Here is a 16,683-nt window from a genome sequence, read left to right as displayed (position 1 = left end):
TTCTTAAATGATTACAATTACTTGAATAATTATAATTCAGTAAAGTCAGCAGGAAATTGTAAAGGTCAAGATTAACAAACATATTTCACTCAGGCAACTATAGAATTACTTTATACTGGGAAGAAAGCTCAGTATGCCACTGAATTTCTAATTTAAGCCTACTAAGAGAGTTTCCAGAAAGAAAGAAAATCTGAAGTTTCTAAAAAAAAAAAATGGTAACTGCATTTCTACAAATGTGTTTAGTGGTCTTTGAAGTGATGTGTGCACAGTGCCTATTTTTGTGAATGATATTGCACCATATGTAATGTGCACACAAAGAGAATGTTTTAGAATATGGACTATTCATTTTGACAATTGCACATCAGCAGGACGTCATGATTTAGCCGGTGTATCACAAGATGTCCTGCAGATGGCGGCAGTGGACAAGGAGTGGATGAACTGTGGGATGCAATTTAAAGTTCATCAACGTGGCATCTTTGGATCCCAGAAATTGTTGTGTTCACATTTAGAAGTCGTGGCTCGTTGGTCTAGGGGTATGATTCTCGCTTAGGGTGCGAGAGGTCCCGGGTTCAAATCCCGGACGAGCCCATATTTTGTTAGAAACTCATTTTTGTTCTATTTGAACGAGCATAAACTATAAAGGACAAATAGTGGACATCTGGAATCATATTTCATTTTTCTTTAGTGGGTCAATACAGAATTACTACTCTGTCAGACTGAGTCAATGGATAGCCAAATGCAAACCATTACAATGCTTTTCCTGCAATGTTATTATGTGATATATGTCGATAAAGAAAATAAAGATATGTACTGATATACAGTACTTACTGTAATACTTGCTTATGCTGACATAAAGATGAAAAAAAAGTCACTTGGATAAGTGACGAATCGTTTCTCCCACTGAAAACGCGACGTGCAGATGTACAGAATCATTTTGGTCACATTGAACATGCAAATCAAATAACAGCAAAGATAACACGTATGCGTCACAATCGGCTAGGCTCACGTGCGCTTGCATGGCTCGTTGGTCTAGGGGTATGATTCTCGCTTAGGGTGCGAGAGGTCCCGGGTTCAAATCCCGGACGAGCCCTCCCTTTTCGAGCGAATCCTACTTCTAAGCTTCCACATTTAGAAAGTGTAATGAATCTCCCAAGATATACCAATGGTTTAAGTGCACTCTTCAACAGTTCCTTGGTTAACAAACTAAATACCCTACCTACTACACATATGTCACTGTCATAAAATTTACAGGTTTTATCTCTATCAATATACAAATGAAAATAAAATAAACAACACATTATATATATATAAAATTATTATTATTAAAAGGAAATAATTATTAAAAGGAAATAATGAAAAATATCAATAATGATAGGAACAGCACCATTAGAATTCTGATTTAAATCTGTGACAGATGCCATAGCCACGGAGATGGTGGCAGAAGAATAATCTAAAATAATAATATCTAAAAGTTTTAAAAACATTGCTTTTGTCCAAATTTAATGAAGTTTAAAGGTTTTTTCACATTTGATTTGTGATTCGATATACAGAGTGATTAAACAGAGTTAAAAGAAATAATGCTTTAAAAAAACACTCCCCGTGGAGTTACCCGAAGACGCTTGAGTGAGATTTTTTTGGTCCACGAAAAAACTCGTTTTCCCAAACACCACCCCCTTGTATTTCCGTTCATGCGCACTAACCCCCGGCTTCTCTGCTAAGCGTCAGTGCCATGACAACAGGACGATGGCTGCAAGCAAGAGGGTGAGAAATGTGATGTTTGTGTGACCGAGAAGTAACGAATCTTCGACATTTTTCGGACTAGGTCATTCCTGTGAAGGTAAGAGGTAACCGGAACAATAACAAAGGCGTTTTGTTATCAAATGAGAAACCGTGAAAACAGCAGCGACCCTGTTTCTGATCTGCTAGCGTGTAACTAGGGAACTTGAAGGGCTAGCTAATTAGCCGTCTAAGCTACAGTTAATTCAGCCGGCTTGAGTGTAATTGCAGGGTAATTCACCTGTGCAGGTTCACAACGACTTAAAACCGTTCTTGAATTTGTGTCACTAACTTTACTGTTTTTAACGTACAAATATGGAGAGTGTTGTTGCCCAAACAAGAGTCCTTATGGGTGTGAAGCAATAAATCTACAATTGAATAGCTATTACAAAAGTCTAAAATCCAAGAGCTTTCAAAATTTAATATCAGACTAGAACAATAAATTTACTTCTTGATTTATTTTTCCTTTCTATTCTTTGATTGTTGGACTGACTCTCTACTGTAGCATTTAACTCGAGAAAGATCCTATCTTCTCTTAATATTTATAGGCATTGTGCACACATTTAAGACTCCAAAATACGTGGAACTAAGTCCGAAATTAGGGAAACAAACCATTGGAAATGACGGGCTAAAATTACGTTTCCCATTCCACTTTTATTTGTCTGATGTTTGCACATAATTTAAAGTCTCATTCACAAAAAGAAAAAAACACAATTGCCTAACAAAGGGTTTAAAGTGTCTCGGTTTTTATTTTTAAAAAGTAACTCATTTATGCTGAAAACTTTACTTAAGGAACCTCAAAATATATTTAAAGCTAATTGATCTAATCTGGAGACATTGATGAGCAATAGACTGCCCCAAGCAAAACCAGTAAATTAGCACAAAGCCATGCAAATAGTCAGAGGATGATACTGTAAGTTATTCTGATCATAGAGTAATACTGATCAGATTCTTAACCTTTTAAACCTTGCTTTTTATGCAATGACTCGTCAATGTATTCCTTTAACAGCCTCCCCTTCCTGCATGGCAGTGCACTCTGAATAGGTCGGATTCTCTTTGTATGGATTAACTGTCCGTTCCACCTGCTCAGCACTTAGCAAGTAGAAAAGCTGCTTGCCCCCAACTATACACCTCCTTATTCCCCCCTCTATGCTCACATGCACAATCCTGAGGTCACATGACTGGCTCCCTTCTCTGCCATTGGCTGTAGTTGTAAGTGTTATGTTCAGAGCACTAGGGCTTCCTGGGGTAGTGGGTCAAGCTGTCACTATGCAAATGGCTCAAGGCAAGCCTTTTATGAAGGAAAATAGATGGTGGATTGATTTTGTGAATAAGTAGTCCTTAACCCTTCTTTATACTTGCTGTGGTGATGCTCTTAACATTTCTGGCGTTCTACCTAGAGCTGCTCAGTGAACAGGAGATAATGCTGTGAAAAGTTAATGCCTTGTAGATGCATACTCTGCTCTGTCTCTTTGCTCATCTGTCTACAATGTTTTTGTACCTATAGTTATTCAGTTATACAGAGAAAGTCATTAACTGAACATTCTGTGGTTATTTATTTTGTTCACAGCATCTAATCCTTCACTTCTTCTGTGTTCCTGTCTGGTCAAATAGAGGCGGCATGTCTCTGTTCAAGGCACGTGATTGGTGGTCAGCAACACTTGGCGAAGGGGAGGAGTTTGACCAGGGATGCCTGTGTGTTGGAGACGTGGACAACAGTGGCACTGGACACGGTCAGTGTGTTGTGAGGAACTGATACACTAGCCATCCCATTTATCTATCTTTCTTAGTACGTCACTTCTAGTTTATTCTGTCAGGATAAAAACACATCAAGTTAAATGTGTCTACTGGATATAATTTGTGTATACGCACTTACTACTAGATTTCTGCCAACTGAAGCTTTAAACTGTTATTATTAAATTTAATTGTGATTGTCGGCAACCTGAACTAGAGTTTCTTCTTATTGTTTCGGAGTCTAAGACTAAATTGCCCATAGGTGTGAATGCGGGAGTGAATGTGAGTGCGAATGGTTGTCTGTCCCTGTGTGTTAGCCCTGTGACAGTCTGGCGACCTGTCCAGGATGTACCCTGCCTCTCGCCCTATGACAGCTGGGATAGGCTCCAGCACCCCCCGTGACCCTGAAAAGGATAAGTGGAAGCGAATGGATGGATGGATGTTTCAGAGTCCTGAATTATCTTTATTTATCTTTGTGAAGGCTCCTAGTTCAGTCCTTTGTGTGAACAACACTTTAGTTCCTCTCCTTTTAAATGAACTCTTTTCTTATTGGCTGCCCTTCTCCATCCAAAAGCACAAAAGTGAGAGAGGTGTTCACCTGAGATGGCCATAATACGGACACCTGCCGTTACTCACTATCTGAAATTTGAGCTTTTGACTCATAGATAGCGGCACTCATGGCCCTTCAAAGTCACCTCACTATTTGAAGCTTAGGACAACAAAAAAAAAAGCAAAAGCATAAAACATCCCATTTAGATATCCTCAAAGTAGCCAAAACACAGAAGTATGGGAGCATAAATAAAACCCTTCTCATTTTGATTTGCAGTTCAACTCTGCATTATAATATGTGTTGCTAAACTGTATTTTTTTCAAGCTGGTTGAAAGAAGAGCTGATGGTAACACCGCTTGAGCCACTGGACCTCTTTTCTTTGCAGTATGTCAAACTCCAAAATAATAAAAGTTAGACTGCTACCAATGAGTAATAACCTCTATTCTCTCTGCTATTTCCCCTCTTTGTGATGATAAATTTGCAGACAAAGTTGTAGTGGGAAGTTACATGGGGATGCTGCGAATCTTCTCCCCGCATGCCAGTAAGACTATTGAAGGAGGTCAAGCTGATGCCCAGCTGCTTGAAGTTCAGCTTCAAAATGCCATCATCCAAGTCGAACTGGGCAAGTTTGTTTCGTAAGTATGCAAATCTAACCCACAAACAGTGGACAAGCATACCAAAAACATATGACAATGTACCGTAGTCATTGCTGGTTCTTTCTCTAAATTAAGCTCTTTTCCCCTTTTTGAGTCAAAGTTTTGTCAACATTTCTTTTCAGTTTGTCTGAATGAAACTAAAATGGATTTGGTCTTTAGTGTCACTCCTGATAAGTCAAGTCAAATCACCACAGCCTTGTGTTCTAACACTAGGACCATTGATTATGTTGCTAATCCCTCATTGCACCTTATCTCCTGCCTTCTTGGCTGCCTTCCACCATGTCAGGCCTTGACCACTGTGGTGGTGTTGTGTAGGACAAATTGATATAAGCACTCCCAGTCACAGTCTCACAAAAGTGCTACCTCACAAATTACACATTTGCTCTTTTAAACGGACAGAGGCAGGCAGAAAGAGTTTGTCGACAGTAGATGTTAATGCTAACATCAAATCTTTTTAAACCATCTTGCTTCCGATTGGTTGCCTCTCACAAAAAGGTTGAAACAAGGGTTTGGTGGGGCTTGCTCTAAACACATGCTTTAAAACAGCGGTCCCCAACCTTTTTTGCGCCACGGACCGGTTTATGCCCGACAATATTTTCACGGACCGGCCTTTAAGGTGTCGCGGATAAATACAACAAAATAAAACTAGTACCGGTACCGAAAAAAAGAAGATTTATTCATAACACACGTGAAAAGACCCAGGAAAACAGAGTTAAAGATAAAAACGATAACAAAATAACACTGAAAAACGATAAAAACCCTGAAAAACATACATTTCACACCCGGGCCTCAACTCTCGCGGCCCGGTACCAAACGACTCACGGACCAGTACCGGTCCGAGGCCCGGGGGTTGGGAACCGCTGCTTTAAAACCTTTAACTTGAAACATGTATGTCCTCAATCCAGCTTCGCAGAGAGCATACATTCACAGAGCATTGCTTGTTGGTACAAAATAGAAATGACATGTAGTGTTTCATGTCCACTTTAAATACATCCACTCTCACTGACATCATACCGAGTTCACATGCTTGATTTGAGATGAAGCATTTAAATCAATCTGAAATCTGAGCTTTTAGATCATTCTTGCAAATATGTGTGTTTGATGTGAGCCATTCCAGCAATCACTGCAGATTTAGGCAAAGCAAGACAGGTCTTTTTGAAAAGTAACCAGTCTTATATTTGCATTGTCTTTGGTGGCTGAACAGGTCAGAGGTCACAGTTAGAGAGGATACTGTGCAGTTGATAGAGCTTTAGGAACTGAAGCAGGATGCACAGAGAAGCTGCCCTGTAATTGAATGTTCAGTGTCATCTGTTACATATGTGTGCCTTTCTGCAGTAATGAATCACAGGGCTTTCTTGAACTCTGTGTCATGACCTCGTGTGAATTATAAGCATTCATAGTATAGCCTGTAATAAAGCCTTACTTTAAAATGCCAGGCAGAAATAACCATTTGTAGCTTAATGCTCTGCTTTTTCATTCATAGAAAAAAGCATCCCTTCTGTTACTTACAACCACATTAACATCTTTTTCCACTGCAAAGTATGCTAACCTCAAACCAAGATTGCCAGGAGTTTCTCTCCCGACTCATGATTTACACGATCTATCAGTGGCCCAAACATAGTTGTGCTTATAATGTCAGGCTAACCACTGAGTTTCTAGCATAGTTTTAAAACCCAGGGCCACTTCCAGCGATGTTAGTGCATTGCTGGATACTACGAGTCAGTCAAGTGTAATGTGCAGATGTGTCCAGGAAAAAATCACTTGTTTTGAAGAGACATTGATCAGGTTTCAAAACTATGTAAATGTGGGAAGAAGGATAAAAGCAATTATGGGGGATAGGGCAGTGTTGATTAGATATAGGATTATTGTGGTAATTATTCAGAGCTGGAAAAAAAGGAAATTAAAGCAGGACTATAAAGATTTTGAAGGATTGAATATCTCAGATTTTCTATTATATATGTAATTGAAAAGTTGAAGTTATGACTAAAACACACGCTTGCTTGATTCAACACTGCACTCATATTTTACAGCTACATTAAAAAAAAACTTCAAATAAATAACTTAACAAATTCACTCCTTCTCAGGCTCCATACCTTTTTAATCCATGACGGTTAATGAAGTGAGATAAGAAAACCTCGACAAATGAAGAGAAAGTGAGGGACCTTTAACTGCTTGTAATTAGAATTTGTAGACCCTACTTTTAATTTTTGCTAGATGTGTTCTTTGTGAAATATTCTTAAGTGTTCAAATATCGATGGTTAGTGTAAATGTTTTTTTAATACCATCTTGAAGGGCTCCAGACAATGACTGATTGCAGTGTGGACCAATTCCTACTTGATGTAGCTGCAACCCCCCCCCCCCCCCCCCCCCCCCCACACACACACACACACACACACACACACAAAAAGAAAAAAAAAAGAAAAATCAAAACACTAGAGATACAGTCATTGTCATTGAAAGGTACTGGTAACATTTGGCATGGTTTGCAAATCTTAGTTTTATCCCAGCAAATCCAAAAGTGCTGTACCTGGGGACGGCAGCAGGTCACAAGACAATGTGGAAAAGGTAGGTGAGACAGAAAGCAAAGTCAAATAATGTTTTCTGACTCTAGTGATTGTGGAAATTCTTTGGATAAGACATAGAAGAAGAACATGCACTGTGTAAATATAGTAAAATGTGGTGTTGCCCTAAGTGCTCAAAACATTACAAGCAGCATGTGGCACAGACTCTTAAGGGAGTTTTGTAGTTCCCATAAATCAGCAGCTGTACAACTCATGCAGTAATGTCACCAGTGTGACAATTTAGTCCTGAACCATGAAAGAAACTAGAGATTCATATAATATGTGTAGTATTTTAGACTCATTATTTACTGTAGTAAATACACAGTAAAATCCAAACCTTTATTTATCTGTTAAAATAATCAAGGACTTGAATCTGTCTGTGAAATTGATGCTGCCTTTCTTTAACATTAATCTCAACATTAATACCACACATTGCCTCGCTGCGGCTGCACAGGAACGTCCTGGAATGGAAGGTTTCTGGGAAAAGCTGTGGTCTGTCTCGAAGGCTTCCCACATCATCACACTGGGAGCAGAATCCAACTAAATCAGTCTGTTTGGAAGACGTTGTGTTTAGTTACCTGCGGTTTTTCGGCACAGCATTCTTCAGAGACTGGTGGGACATTTTGGACGCTGGCCTTGATAGCAAAGCACGTTGTAAATATTGTGGAGGCAGACCGAGGTGGGCAGATGGTGAAAGGTTTTGTTTTCTTGGTTTTCTAAGAAAGAGCGAAAGCTTGTGGTTTTCAGTTTTCTAGTTCCTTGTTGTTGTTCTCTCAGCAAACATAACTGCAGTGGTTGAAACTTAGTAAGACGCATTTGTTCTCAGCCCAGAAAGCGGACACATTCCGTCTCAGTGGTTTTGTGGCAAGGTAAATAAGTGAAAAATCTAGGATCAGCATCACTGGAACATCATCTACACCTAAACCATAACCAATGTTAAAAAAATGCACCAGCTGTTGCAGTAATTATTTTAGACGAATGAGAGAGAATAAGAGTGGATGCCACCCTTGAGTTAAGAACATGGATTCAGCCACAGTGGCAGGAAGCATCTGCCCTGCTGGTGTCTGAGAAAGAAACTCTATCTTTACCAGCTGCAGGGCCGCAGTTCTAGTGTTATTCTAGCGTAGTGATTTTAGCTGTTATTTGGCTTATAACTAGGTGGTCTTGTTAAATAATTGTGGATTTTTAGAGGTATCCATCCAAAATAATCAACATGGGGTCCTGTTAAGCTGTAAAGGACATTACCCAAATGCACCACTGCACAACACAGGAAATAATTCCTCTCCATCGAATGCACAGTACACCCTTTTGGACATGCAAATCACAAAGTTTTACAGTTTAGAGTAAAATGTCAATCAAATATGTTTAATCTCCTTTAATATTCAGTATATTTATAATTGAGCTATTTGTATCTATTAGAGCAATTTTTTATATTATGTAACTTTGTAATATATTGTATCTTTGGTTAAATTTGGTTCAGTATCTTGGAGTAACTGTAACACATAATTTCACACAAAGTATTCTGATTCTGATAAAAGGGTTTTAGTTTTGTAGGTTATCGTATTATTGAACTGCTTTAGTACTTTCTTTGCTGTCTTTTCAGGTGTTCAGAGCTTCTTCACTTGGCTGTTCTCCACCCCAGAAAGCTGTCAGTCTACTCTGTATCAGGTATAATTTACATAAACAGGGTTTTCATTATTTATGTTTAGTAAATGGACTGATAGTTATAAGATGCTTTTCTACACCACGGAGCACTCAAAGCACTTACATTACAAACCACATTCATACACAGATTGTTCTCTGCTCTTTAAGTTCCCTATATCTGTCACACTCACACGCTTATGGATGCCTTATGGCTAATTTGATGTCCAGTATCTTGCCCTTCACCATGCAGACTGGAGAACATGAACCATTGATCTTCAAATCCCAAACCACTTGCTAAGCCACAGCCACCCTTTTTGGGATCAGTTTTCACTTTTAAGGGTGTCATTATATCTTCTCTTAATTGAAGTTGGGTTTTTTGTGTGTTTTTTTTAACCTTATGCAGGCACTGCAGGGAACGTGGAGCATGGTGACCAGTACCAGCTCAAGTTGGTTTATGAGCATAACCTGCAAAGAACAGCCTGCAACATGACTTACGGCACCTTTGGAGGAGTCACGGGTACACTAAATTCACTTTTTTCATAATATTGTTTTAAACAAGAGAGATGTAAAGCTGTCCTGGAATCACACAAGAATTTTGGTGCATAATAACTTCTCTTAGTAACAGCTTTCTGACAGCAGTGCCATAAGCCATGCACACACATGTAAGTCATTTATACCAAAGAAAACTTTATGTCCACCAGGAATAGTGGCTGGCTATAAAGGGTACTTTTACTGCTTTACAAGTTCTGTGTGTCAGCTTTTGCGTGTGGGTTTTTCTTTTGAGTATTTAATAAAGGAAAGTCAAAAGGCTGAGTATAGGCATTTAGTTGTGTTGATTATCATCAACATCAGTGAGGGACCTCACAAATATATTGAAGTGCAAGCGGTGTGCATTAGTGAACATCTGTGCATGTGTCTTGGCATAAGAAGCAATTGGCAGCGCTGGACAAATACATAAAACTATAAAAGTCTATAAGAAGAGTGAAGGAGGAAAAGGGAGAGAAAGAGAGAGGTCATGTAGCTGCGCTCTCTTTAGTCTATTGGGCTTTTGGAAAAACCAAGTAGGGGAAAGCCCTAATGGAGTAAGCATCCAAGAGAAACACACATACACACACACACACACACACACACACACACACACACACACACACACACACACACACACACACACACACACACACACACACACACACACACACTCACAGAAACACAGGGAACCCCCTTTAAAGGAGAGAAAATGACATTTCCAAATAAAGCCTGTATTGTCAAGGTGTGTGTGTGAACAGAGAGCTTGCCAGACTCTGTGGCCTGGCATGATGAATCCGTCATTCACTTCATGTTTAGAGAGCCTGTCTGTCTGTCTGTGTGCAAGTGCTCATCTGAGTGTGTATTTGATTGATAGAAAGAACAGTGTGGGCTAATTAAAACCAAAACCAATACCTTGGCCTGTACTGAGTGCACGTGTGTAGGACATACCACAAACCAGTAACTCTGACTGTGTCCACGTGTTTTCTGGTTTCCCCACACTGTGCAGGATGTGTTTCAGATGTCAGCTGAGCTCTCATGTAAACTTGTGTTCTTTCACCCATGCTCTCTACTGTCGCCAAGTGCTTCCTTATAGGGCAACTTGTGATCTCTGGGGTTCTTGCAGTCTAAAATGACATGAGGTAGCTGATTGTTGTGAAGTAGTGTGGTGTAAATAAAACTGGGTCTTTGTGCCATGTCCAAGTTTGACATCTGTGTACCTAAATGTTTTAGCGATCCTTACTTATGACTAAAAATAGACATGCATTCCTGACCATTTGACCTTGAACTTTATAACCACAAGTAAATGTTTCAACCCAATGCTGTTTCCTAACCTAAACCTCTGGTTAACCCCTAAACCAAGTCTTATCCCTTAAACAGCCCTTGACCGGAAACTCGGTAAACACAGAAAACCATACAGGCAGACTAGTATTCACTTTACATCTCTAGTCTTTTCCTATAGTGTACACCAGTAGATGGCAGTACAGGCCCTAGAACTGCTCTTCTATTTCACCTTGATACTGAATGAATGAGGTCCTGTTTTAATTCTTGTACGGGAATTCCCCTTTCCCAGCTTTCCCAAGTAAGGAGTTCTGAGTAGAGATTTAGTGCCTTGTTCAAGAACGGCTTCATCAGAATGGTGTGCATGTTTACACATGCTTTATTTTGCAGATAATGGTAATGCTTATTCTTTCAAAATTTTTATTTTATTTTACATTTTTAGATCATTTTTAGTGCTTTTAAATGTTTATGAGTGTAAGACTATATATATGTGGCAATAATCCTAAAAAATTATTAGAGAAAAATCCCCCAAAATAAATGACATTTGGGGAAATCTGAATCTATTTTGATGTTGCAACTCTTCATCTAAATTCTCAGTTTGCTGCCTGCCTTTTTTTAACCTTGTTTTTGATTATAATTGTTATGGACGGATTTTTTTTTTTTTTTTTTTTTGCATTTTAGATTGGATATAGTAGAAACAGAGGAGAGGGGAAAGGATGATGTGCAACAGAAGTGCTCCCCACTTATTTTGCACTGTTCTGCATTATTTCTGTCTTCTTTGTTTACTGTAGCAGCTGTTTAGTTTTGTAGTCTAAATTATACCAATAACGATCAATGCTTCATTTATAACTGAAGATATTTGTGTTCTGTTTGACTACATACACACAAAAGAGGCTATTTTTATTTCTCTTTTCCTTTTAAAGGGCAGATGAGTTTTTGATCTGTGTGCGTTTTATTGGGAAAAGATGTTCGCTGTTTGCTCTTTCCTCACCATTTCACATAGTTTACAAGAAAATGAGCCGATCTCACAGTTGATTGGATGAAACACAAACATACACATACTCGTAATGATTATCTTGCACACACACACACACACACATACACACACAAACACACACACACACACTGGACAGTATTTTCTGTGTAGTTTTACTGCATAGACAGTGATAGTCACAGCTCTGAGGCAAGAGCAGACTTCTGAAAATGTATTTCTTCCACAGATGTTGTGTGATAAGACTCTGTGTGTTTAGATCACAGTTAGTATAATAGACAGATTTGGTCACTATGACATCATCCATTTTTGTGGTTGTATTTTGAAACCTTAACATTTGCTTGTGTTGTGGAAGTGTTCTGGAGTATTCTGGAGCCACAACTAACCATATTTTGATGAGAATTAATTTAGTGGCATGTTACCAACTAACAATAGAAAGCTTGGATAGTACGCTGCATGCATACACTGTAAGGAATAAACGCCCTACACAGATATCTTGGTAAATTTGTGCTAAGTAACAGACTACTGCAATATTAAAAATGTATCAAAACAGATACACAGACTTCCTGGTGATTCTGTACCACACAGCAATCCATTTTAATTATGAGATAATTCTCTTAAAATGCCCAACAAGCCACCAACAGCACAAATGCAGTGGAGAGATCCAGCTCATTAAGTACATTTAGCAGAGTTGAGGACTAGCAGAAACAAATTGCTTTTGGCTGCCTGCCTGGGGACAGACCTATCAGTCAAAGTGGCCATGCCCCTTAAATCCAATTTCTAGATGGAGGAGTTATAATAAGGTTCATCCACTTTAAAGCTGTTGTGAAGGAAGTAAACTTATGTAGTGGCATAAAACATTTTATTACCAGTCTGTATGAATGCTTTTTAAGGCTGTAAAGTTGGTCATTTTAACATTGGAGTTTACAGGTACTCACTCACTTTTGTAGCCAGCCTCAAGTGGCCACTAGAGGTACTGCAGTTTTGGCACATCCATGTGGGTTCATTTGTCACCCGTGGAGGTTGCTGCTTGGTTTGGATATGGAAACTAGCGTGTGTGCGTGTGGGAGTGTTTTTGCAAGTCGTGTCTGCTGTTACACGTGAGTGTGTGTGCGTGTGGGTTTGCATGTGTTGGTCTATAATAGCACCCATTTAGCAGTGCTGTAGGCACTGTAATAGCAGCTCTGTATTAATACTACTCTAATAGCTGGGCTGCCATTTGGTTTGGGTCACTTTCAGGCCACACACTTACAGTCGAAGTATAGACTGGTCTTACACACACACACACATATACACACATATACACACACACACACATACATATATATATATATATATATATATATATATATATATATATATATATATATATATATATATATATATATATATATATATATATATATATATATATATATATATATATATGTATATGTATATATGTATATATGTATGTATAGACACATAGATGCATGCACTCACATGTTGTGGTCCCCGAGCCAGCACATTCACATGTACCTACAACTTTCCCTCTTTCTCTCACACTCTCACATTTTCTCTCTCATATTTACACAGAGGCGAGGTGCTGCCCACAGCAGTGTGCGGCCAGCCTCTGTGCTTTGTTGGCTGCTCTGTGTGCTTGTTCAACAAGTCTTATTAATGACACTAATACAGGCCTGTTTCCTCCACTGTGTCTGAGCAGTGGCTCTCATACTGGGCTCTTTGACACACTATACCTGGCCGTGGGCGTGTGAAATTACATTTGGACAGTTGCTGTTATGAAACAGCTTGGCTCTCGTTTTCACTCTGTATTTCTTATTATTGATGATACAGAGTCATGTCAGGCTGTGCTGAGTGTCTGTTGTTTTGACCCTTGAGCTGCCTTTGAGGGTCGGAAATGACATCCAGAAACCTGACAAATCGGTGAAGTGTTTGTCTGAGACAGGTCTTTACCTCAGCCTGTTCACACAGTCTTGGTCTGCTTCGAGTAGAACAATGACTTAAGAAACCAAAATGACTTTGATCATTTCAATGCTGTTGTCTGTTTTTCCCTTTTATAATGCGGTAACCTGTTTCCAAATCTGATTTGTTGCTTATAATTGATGGATTTCAATAATGCAGTAGGTTGTGAAATATTTTAGCAGTTTATTTTTTTGTTTTACTCTCTCATGATAATATCCAGCTAGTATCTTGAACATCCGATAGTATCTGTTATTGTTGCGGGAGAAATGGTGATGTAAAATTTTTCAGAAGAATTTCCTTGAGTGACTGATTGAATTTATATCAGAACATACTTAATTGAAAATGTACATTTTTCAAATAGTCATTATTTATGTCCGTACTACTGTAGGTTAGATTATTATATATAGATATTGTTAGTGATTTTTTTTAGTCTATAAAAAATGCACAAAATATTCATCTTTAGGAAAATTTCAAGGAAATAAAATTTATAAAACCAGAAGTCATTTTCAAAGAAATCTTAGTGACCTTTATAAAATTTTAATACTGTATATTTTCCCACCAACAGAAGAAGTTGCCTACCACAGCATACCGTTTTGGATGGTACAGCATTTGTTGACATTACTATTCATTCTAACGGAAGTTTTCATCTCACAGGCCTAGAGACCAGTTGGTGACCCAGAGGCAAAATGCTTGGTGTGTGGTTGATCGAGGTTGCTAGCTATCACCAGGTGAAATCTGTCTCAAAGAGGGTGTCAAAAACCTCCTTTTGATTCCTTTAGTCACTAGCAAATTGTTTTGTTTGCTCATAATTTGCATTAAAGACACTGAGTTGCCTGCAAACACTTACATTTACTTTCATACTCAAATCGGAAACCGAGAATGTTTCCCTCAAAAGTAAAAGCTTTGCCTTTTGAAATGTGTTGGTTCCAGTGAGAAGGCACAACTGTTTCTTCAAATGCAAACTCTCTACATTCCCAGGTTGCATCGTATGTTTCACAATTTCACTACCACCTGGTGAGTAGTCTGCAACTGTTTGCAGACAAGTTCGTACCTTTCTTGGAAACTACTGGCAACCACCACAACCTGCTATCTACCCAAGCTCCTCAGTTGATCACAAAACTGCATGAACCTGCATGAACCAGTTGTGGAGTACACAGTTTTAACTAGTGACTGCATTTATCACCGGGTCACTAATAGATTTCTGGGCCTGTATGAAAGAGAGTTGAGCAATCAGTTGCATGCAATAGCCAACAACCTCCAGCAATGACTCACAACTGTTCCGGAATCTGCATTTTTTCCCCAACGGTTTCTGGGTAGTCACCAACAGGTCTCTAGGCCGGTGTGAATGAGGAAAACAATACACAGCAACAGGCAAATGCAAGTAGAGAAAAAAGTGGAAAACAGACAATGAATCCACCTGTTCATGACAGAACACCATTTATTAAATTAAAAATTTTAAACATAAATGACGTATGCTGACATTTAGGACAAATTGCTCTTTATGGCAACCTTAGCCAGCTGAATTTAGGGTTGTTTTAGCTTTAATTTAATTATATTGAACATAATATAAATGAAAACAATCACAGTCTGGGTCTGTTTTAAGAAAATACAGAACACTAGTGTTTAAGAGACACTGTCAACACTATAATTGGCTGCAGCTTGTGCATTTCCACAAATTTTCCACATTAAGGACATTTGGACAGCAGACGTTCATGACTTACAGTTTTGAACTAAACACAATGCACTCGGTCCTCAGAAGACTACATTTGTTTTTCAGATATATATATATTTTTTAACTCCACACTCAAGAATACACACTTGTGGCTGGATGTAATCCACCCATATGAAGACATGCACATTCTGCTTCAACATTTGCTGTTGGCTCTCCATCAAATATTGTGTTTAACACACTTTTATTCACAGGGTGTGTTTGCGATGTATGAGACCTTGTCCTTCAGTGTGTTAATGGCCACCCTGAATGGCCGCTCATCACTCAGGCACACACACACTCTCACACACACATACTTGTTGACACAGAATAGGTGTGTAGGAGTGTGTGGCTTTTCTGTCTAAATCCTTGGTGATAGATGTTAAGTATGTATGTATGTGTTTGTGTGCACTGTAGGTGGCTGTCTCCCTGACCTCTAGTTGATGGCAGTGTGAGTTTTAATAGCGCATTGAGGCCTAATTATAGTTCTCTGGTCACACAGCCCCACTGCTTTATGGCAGTGTGTGCTGCTGTGTATTTTGTGTGTCGGGGCTTAGTATGTCCTACACCAGGCCTTTCCTAATAAACACGTAGTCTTGAACACATTTATACTTACAGCCAGGTGTCTGTGTGTATGAGTATGGAGGTGTTAATGGAGATATCAGATTCAGGCAGAGGGAGTAACGCACCTCACAGCACAACACAACATCAGGGCTGAAATTAAACAAAAGCCACAAAAGTCCTCCAGGATCTTTGGTGCTTGTGTTATTAAAAAAAAGTGTTTTTTGTTGTTTTTTTTTATTGAGGGATGTAGATGAAGCAGCCAAAAAAGCAGCCTGTATTCTTTACATGAATTAGTTTGTTTGCTGTGCAGTCTGACCTTGTCTAAAGGCCAAAGTGTTTCGAAAGGTGGAGCTAAAAGTCCCAGAGAGTGACTGGACATGATGAGTTGTACAAATGTAGATAATGGTGTACACTTTGAGATGGTTTCTGTTCAGTGACATTGATGATGTTAGACTAGGTTGTTTGTTCAAATTGTGTCAGAGAAACATGGGGGAAAGCTTAGGATACACTTAAAAGTTGAAGCTCCACCTGTTTTTACGCCACCGACGTTGTTAATTGCTACATGAAATTAACCTCTCTCTGAAAGCCAAACTGGAAAATACCTAGCAAAACATACCTGAGTTCACAGTATAACATTGTATTTAATTACATTGTTTTTTGTGTGTTTTTGTTTGCTATTATCAGTTCAAAACATTTTAGCTTGTGAATAAATCTACTTTGCTGCCCCCCAC

The 16,683-nt window shown here is 38.9% G+C and overlaps 1 protein-coding gene and 2 non-coding genes across 4 annotated transcripts in view; all 3 read left to right on the top strand.

Moving 5' to 3' along the window:
* The first annotated feature begins 516 nt into the window (after window positions 1-516).
* On the top strand, window positions 517-588 carry trnap-agg (transfer RNA proline (anticodon AGG)). Its single transcript has one exon. It is a non-coding gene; the product is annotated as a tRNA-Pro (tRNA).
* Window positions 589-1,018: 430 nt separating this feature from the next.
* Window positions 1,019-1,090, top strand: trnap-agg (transfer RNA proline (anticodon AGG)). Its single transcript has one exon. It is a non-coding gene; the product is annotated as a tRNA-Pro (tRNA).
* A 612-nt stretch (window positions 1,091-1,702) lies between these two features.
* bbs9 (Bardet-Biedl syndrome 9) overlaps window positions 1,703-16,683 on the top strand; it is a 174,949-nt gene continuing 159,968 nt past the window's right edge. The window contains exons 1-5 of one of the 2 annotated variants that reach the window (XM_085423661.1): window positions 1,703-1,837; window positions 3,391-3,509; window positions 4,545-4,695; window positions 8,881-8,945; window positions 9,325-9,438. In XM_085423661.1, coding sequence (XP_085279787.1) covers window positions 3,398-3,509; window positions 4,545-4,695; window positions 8,881-8,945; window positions 9,325-9,438 — 442 coding nt within the window. In that variant the 5' untranslated portion in view covers window positions 1,703-1,837; window positions 3,391-3,397. Of the gene's footprint in view, window positions 1,838-3,346; window positions 3,510-4,544; window positions 4,696-8,880; window positions 8,946-9,324; window positions 9,439-16,683 lie in introns of both variants that reach the window. The other variant, XM_085423662.1, reaches the window with a different exon arrangement.

This window comes from Rhamphochromis longiceps, linkage group LG11 (assembly GCF_057381845.1).
Source record: "Rhamphochromis longiceps isolate RC_006_pf linkage group LG11, R_longiceps_female_GT1.1, whole genome shotgun sequence".
Lineage (NCBI taxonomy): Eukaryota > Metazoa > Chordata > Actinopteri > Cichliformes > Cichlidae > Rhamphochromis > Rhamphochromis longiceps.
This window is presented reverse-complemented; position numbering and strand designations above follow the sequence as displayed.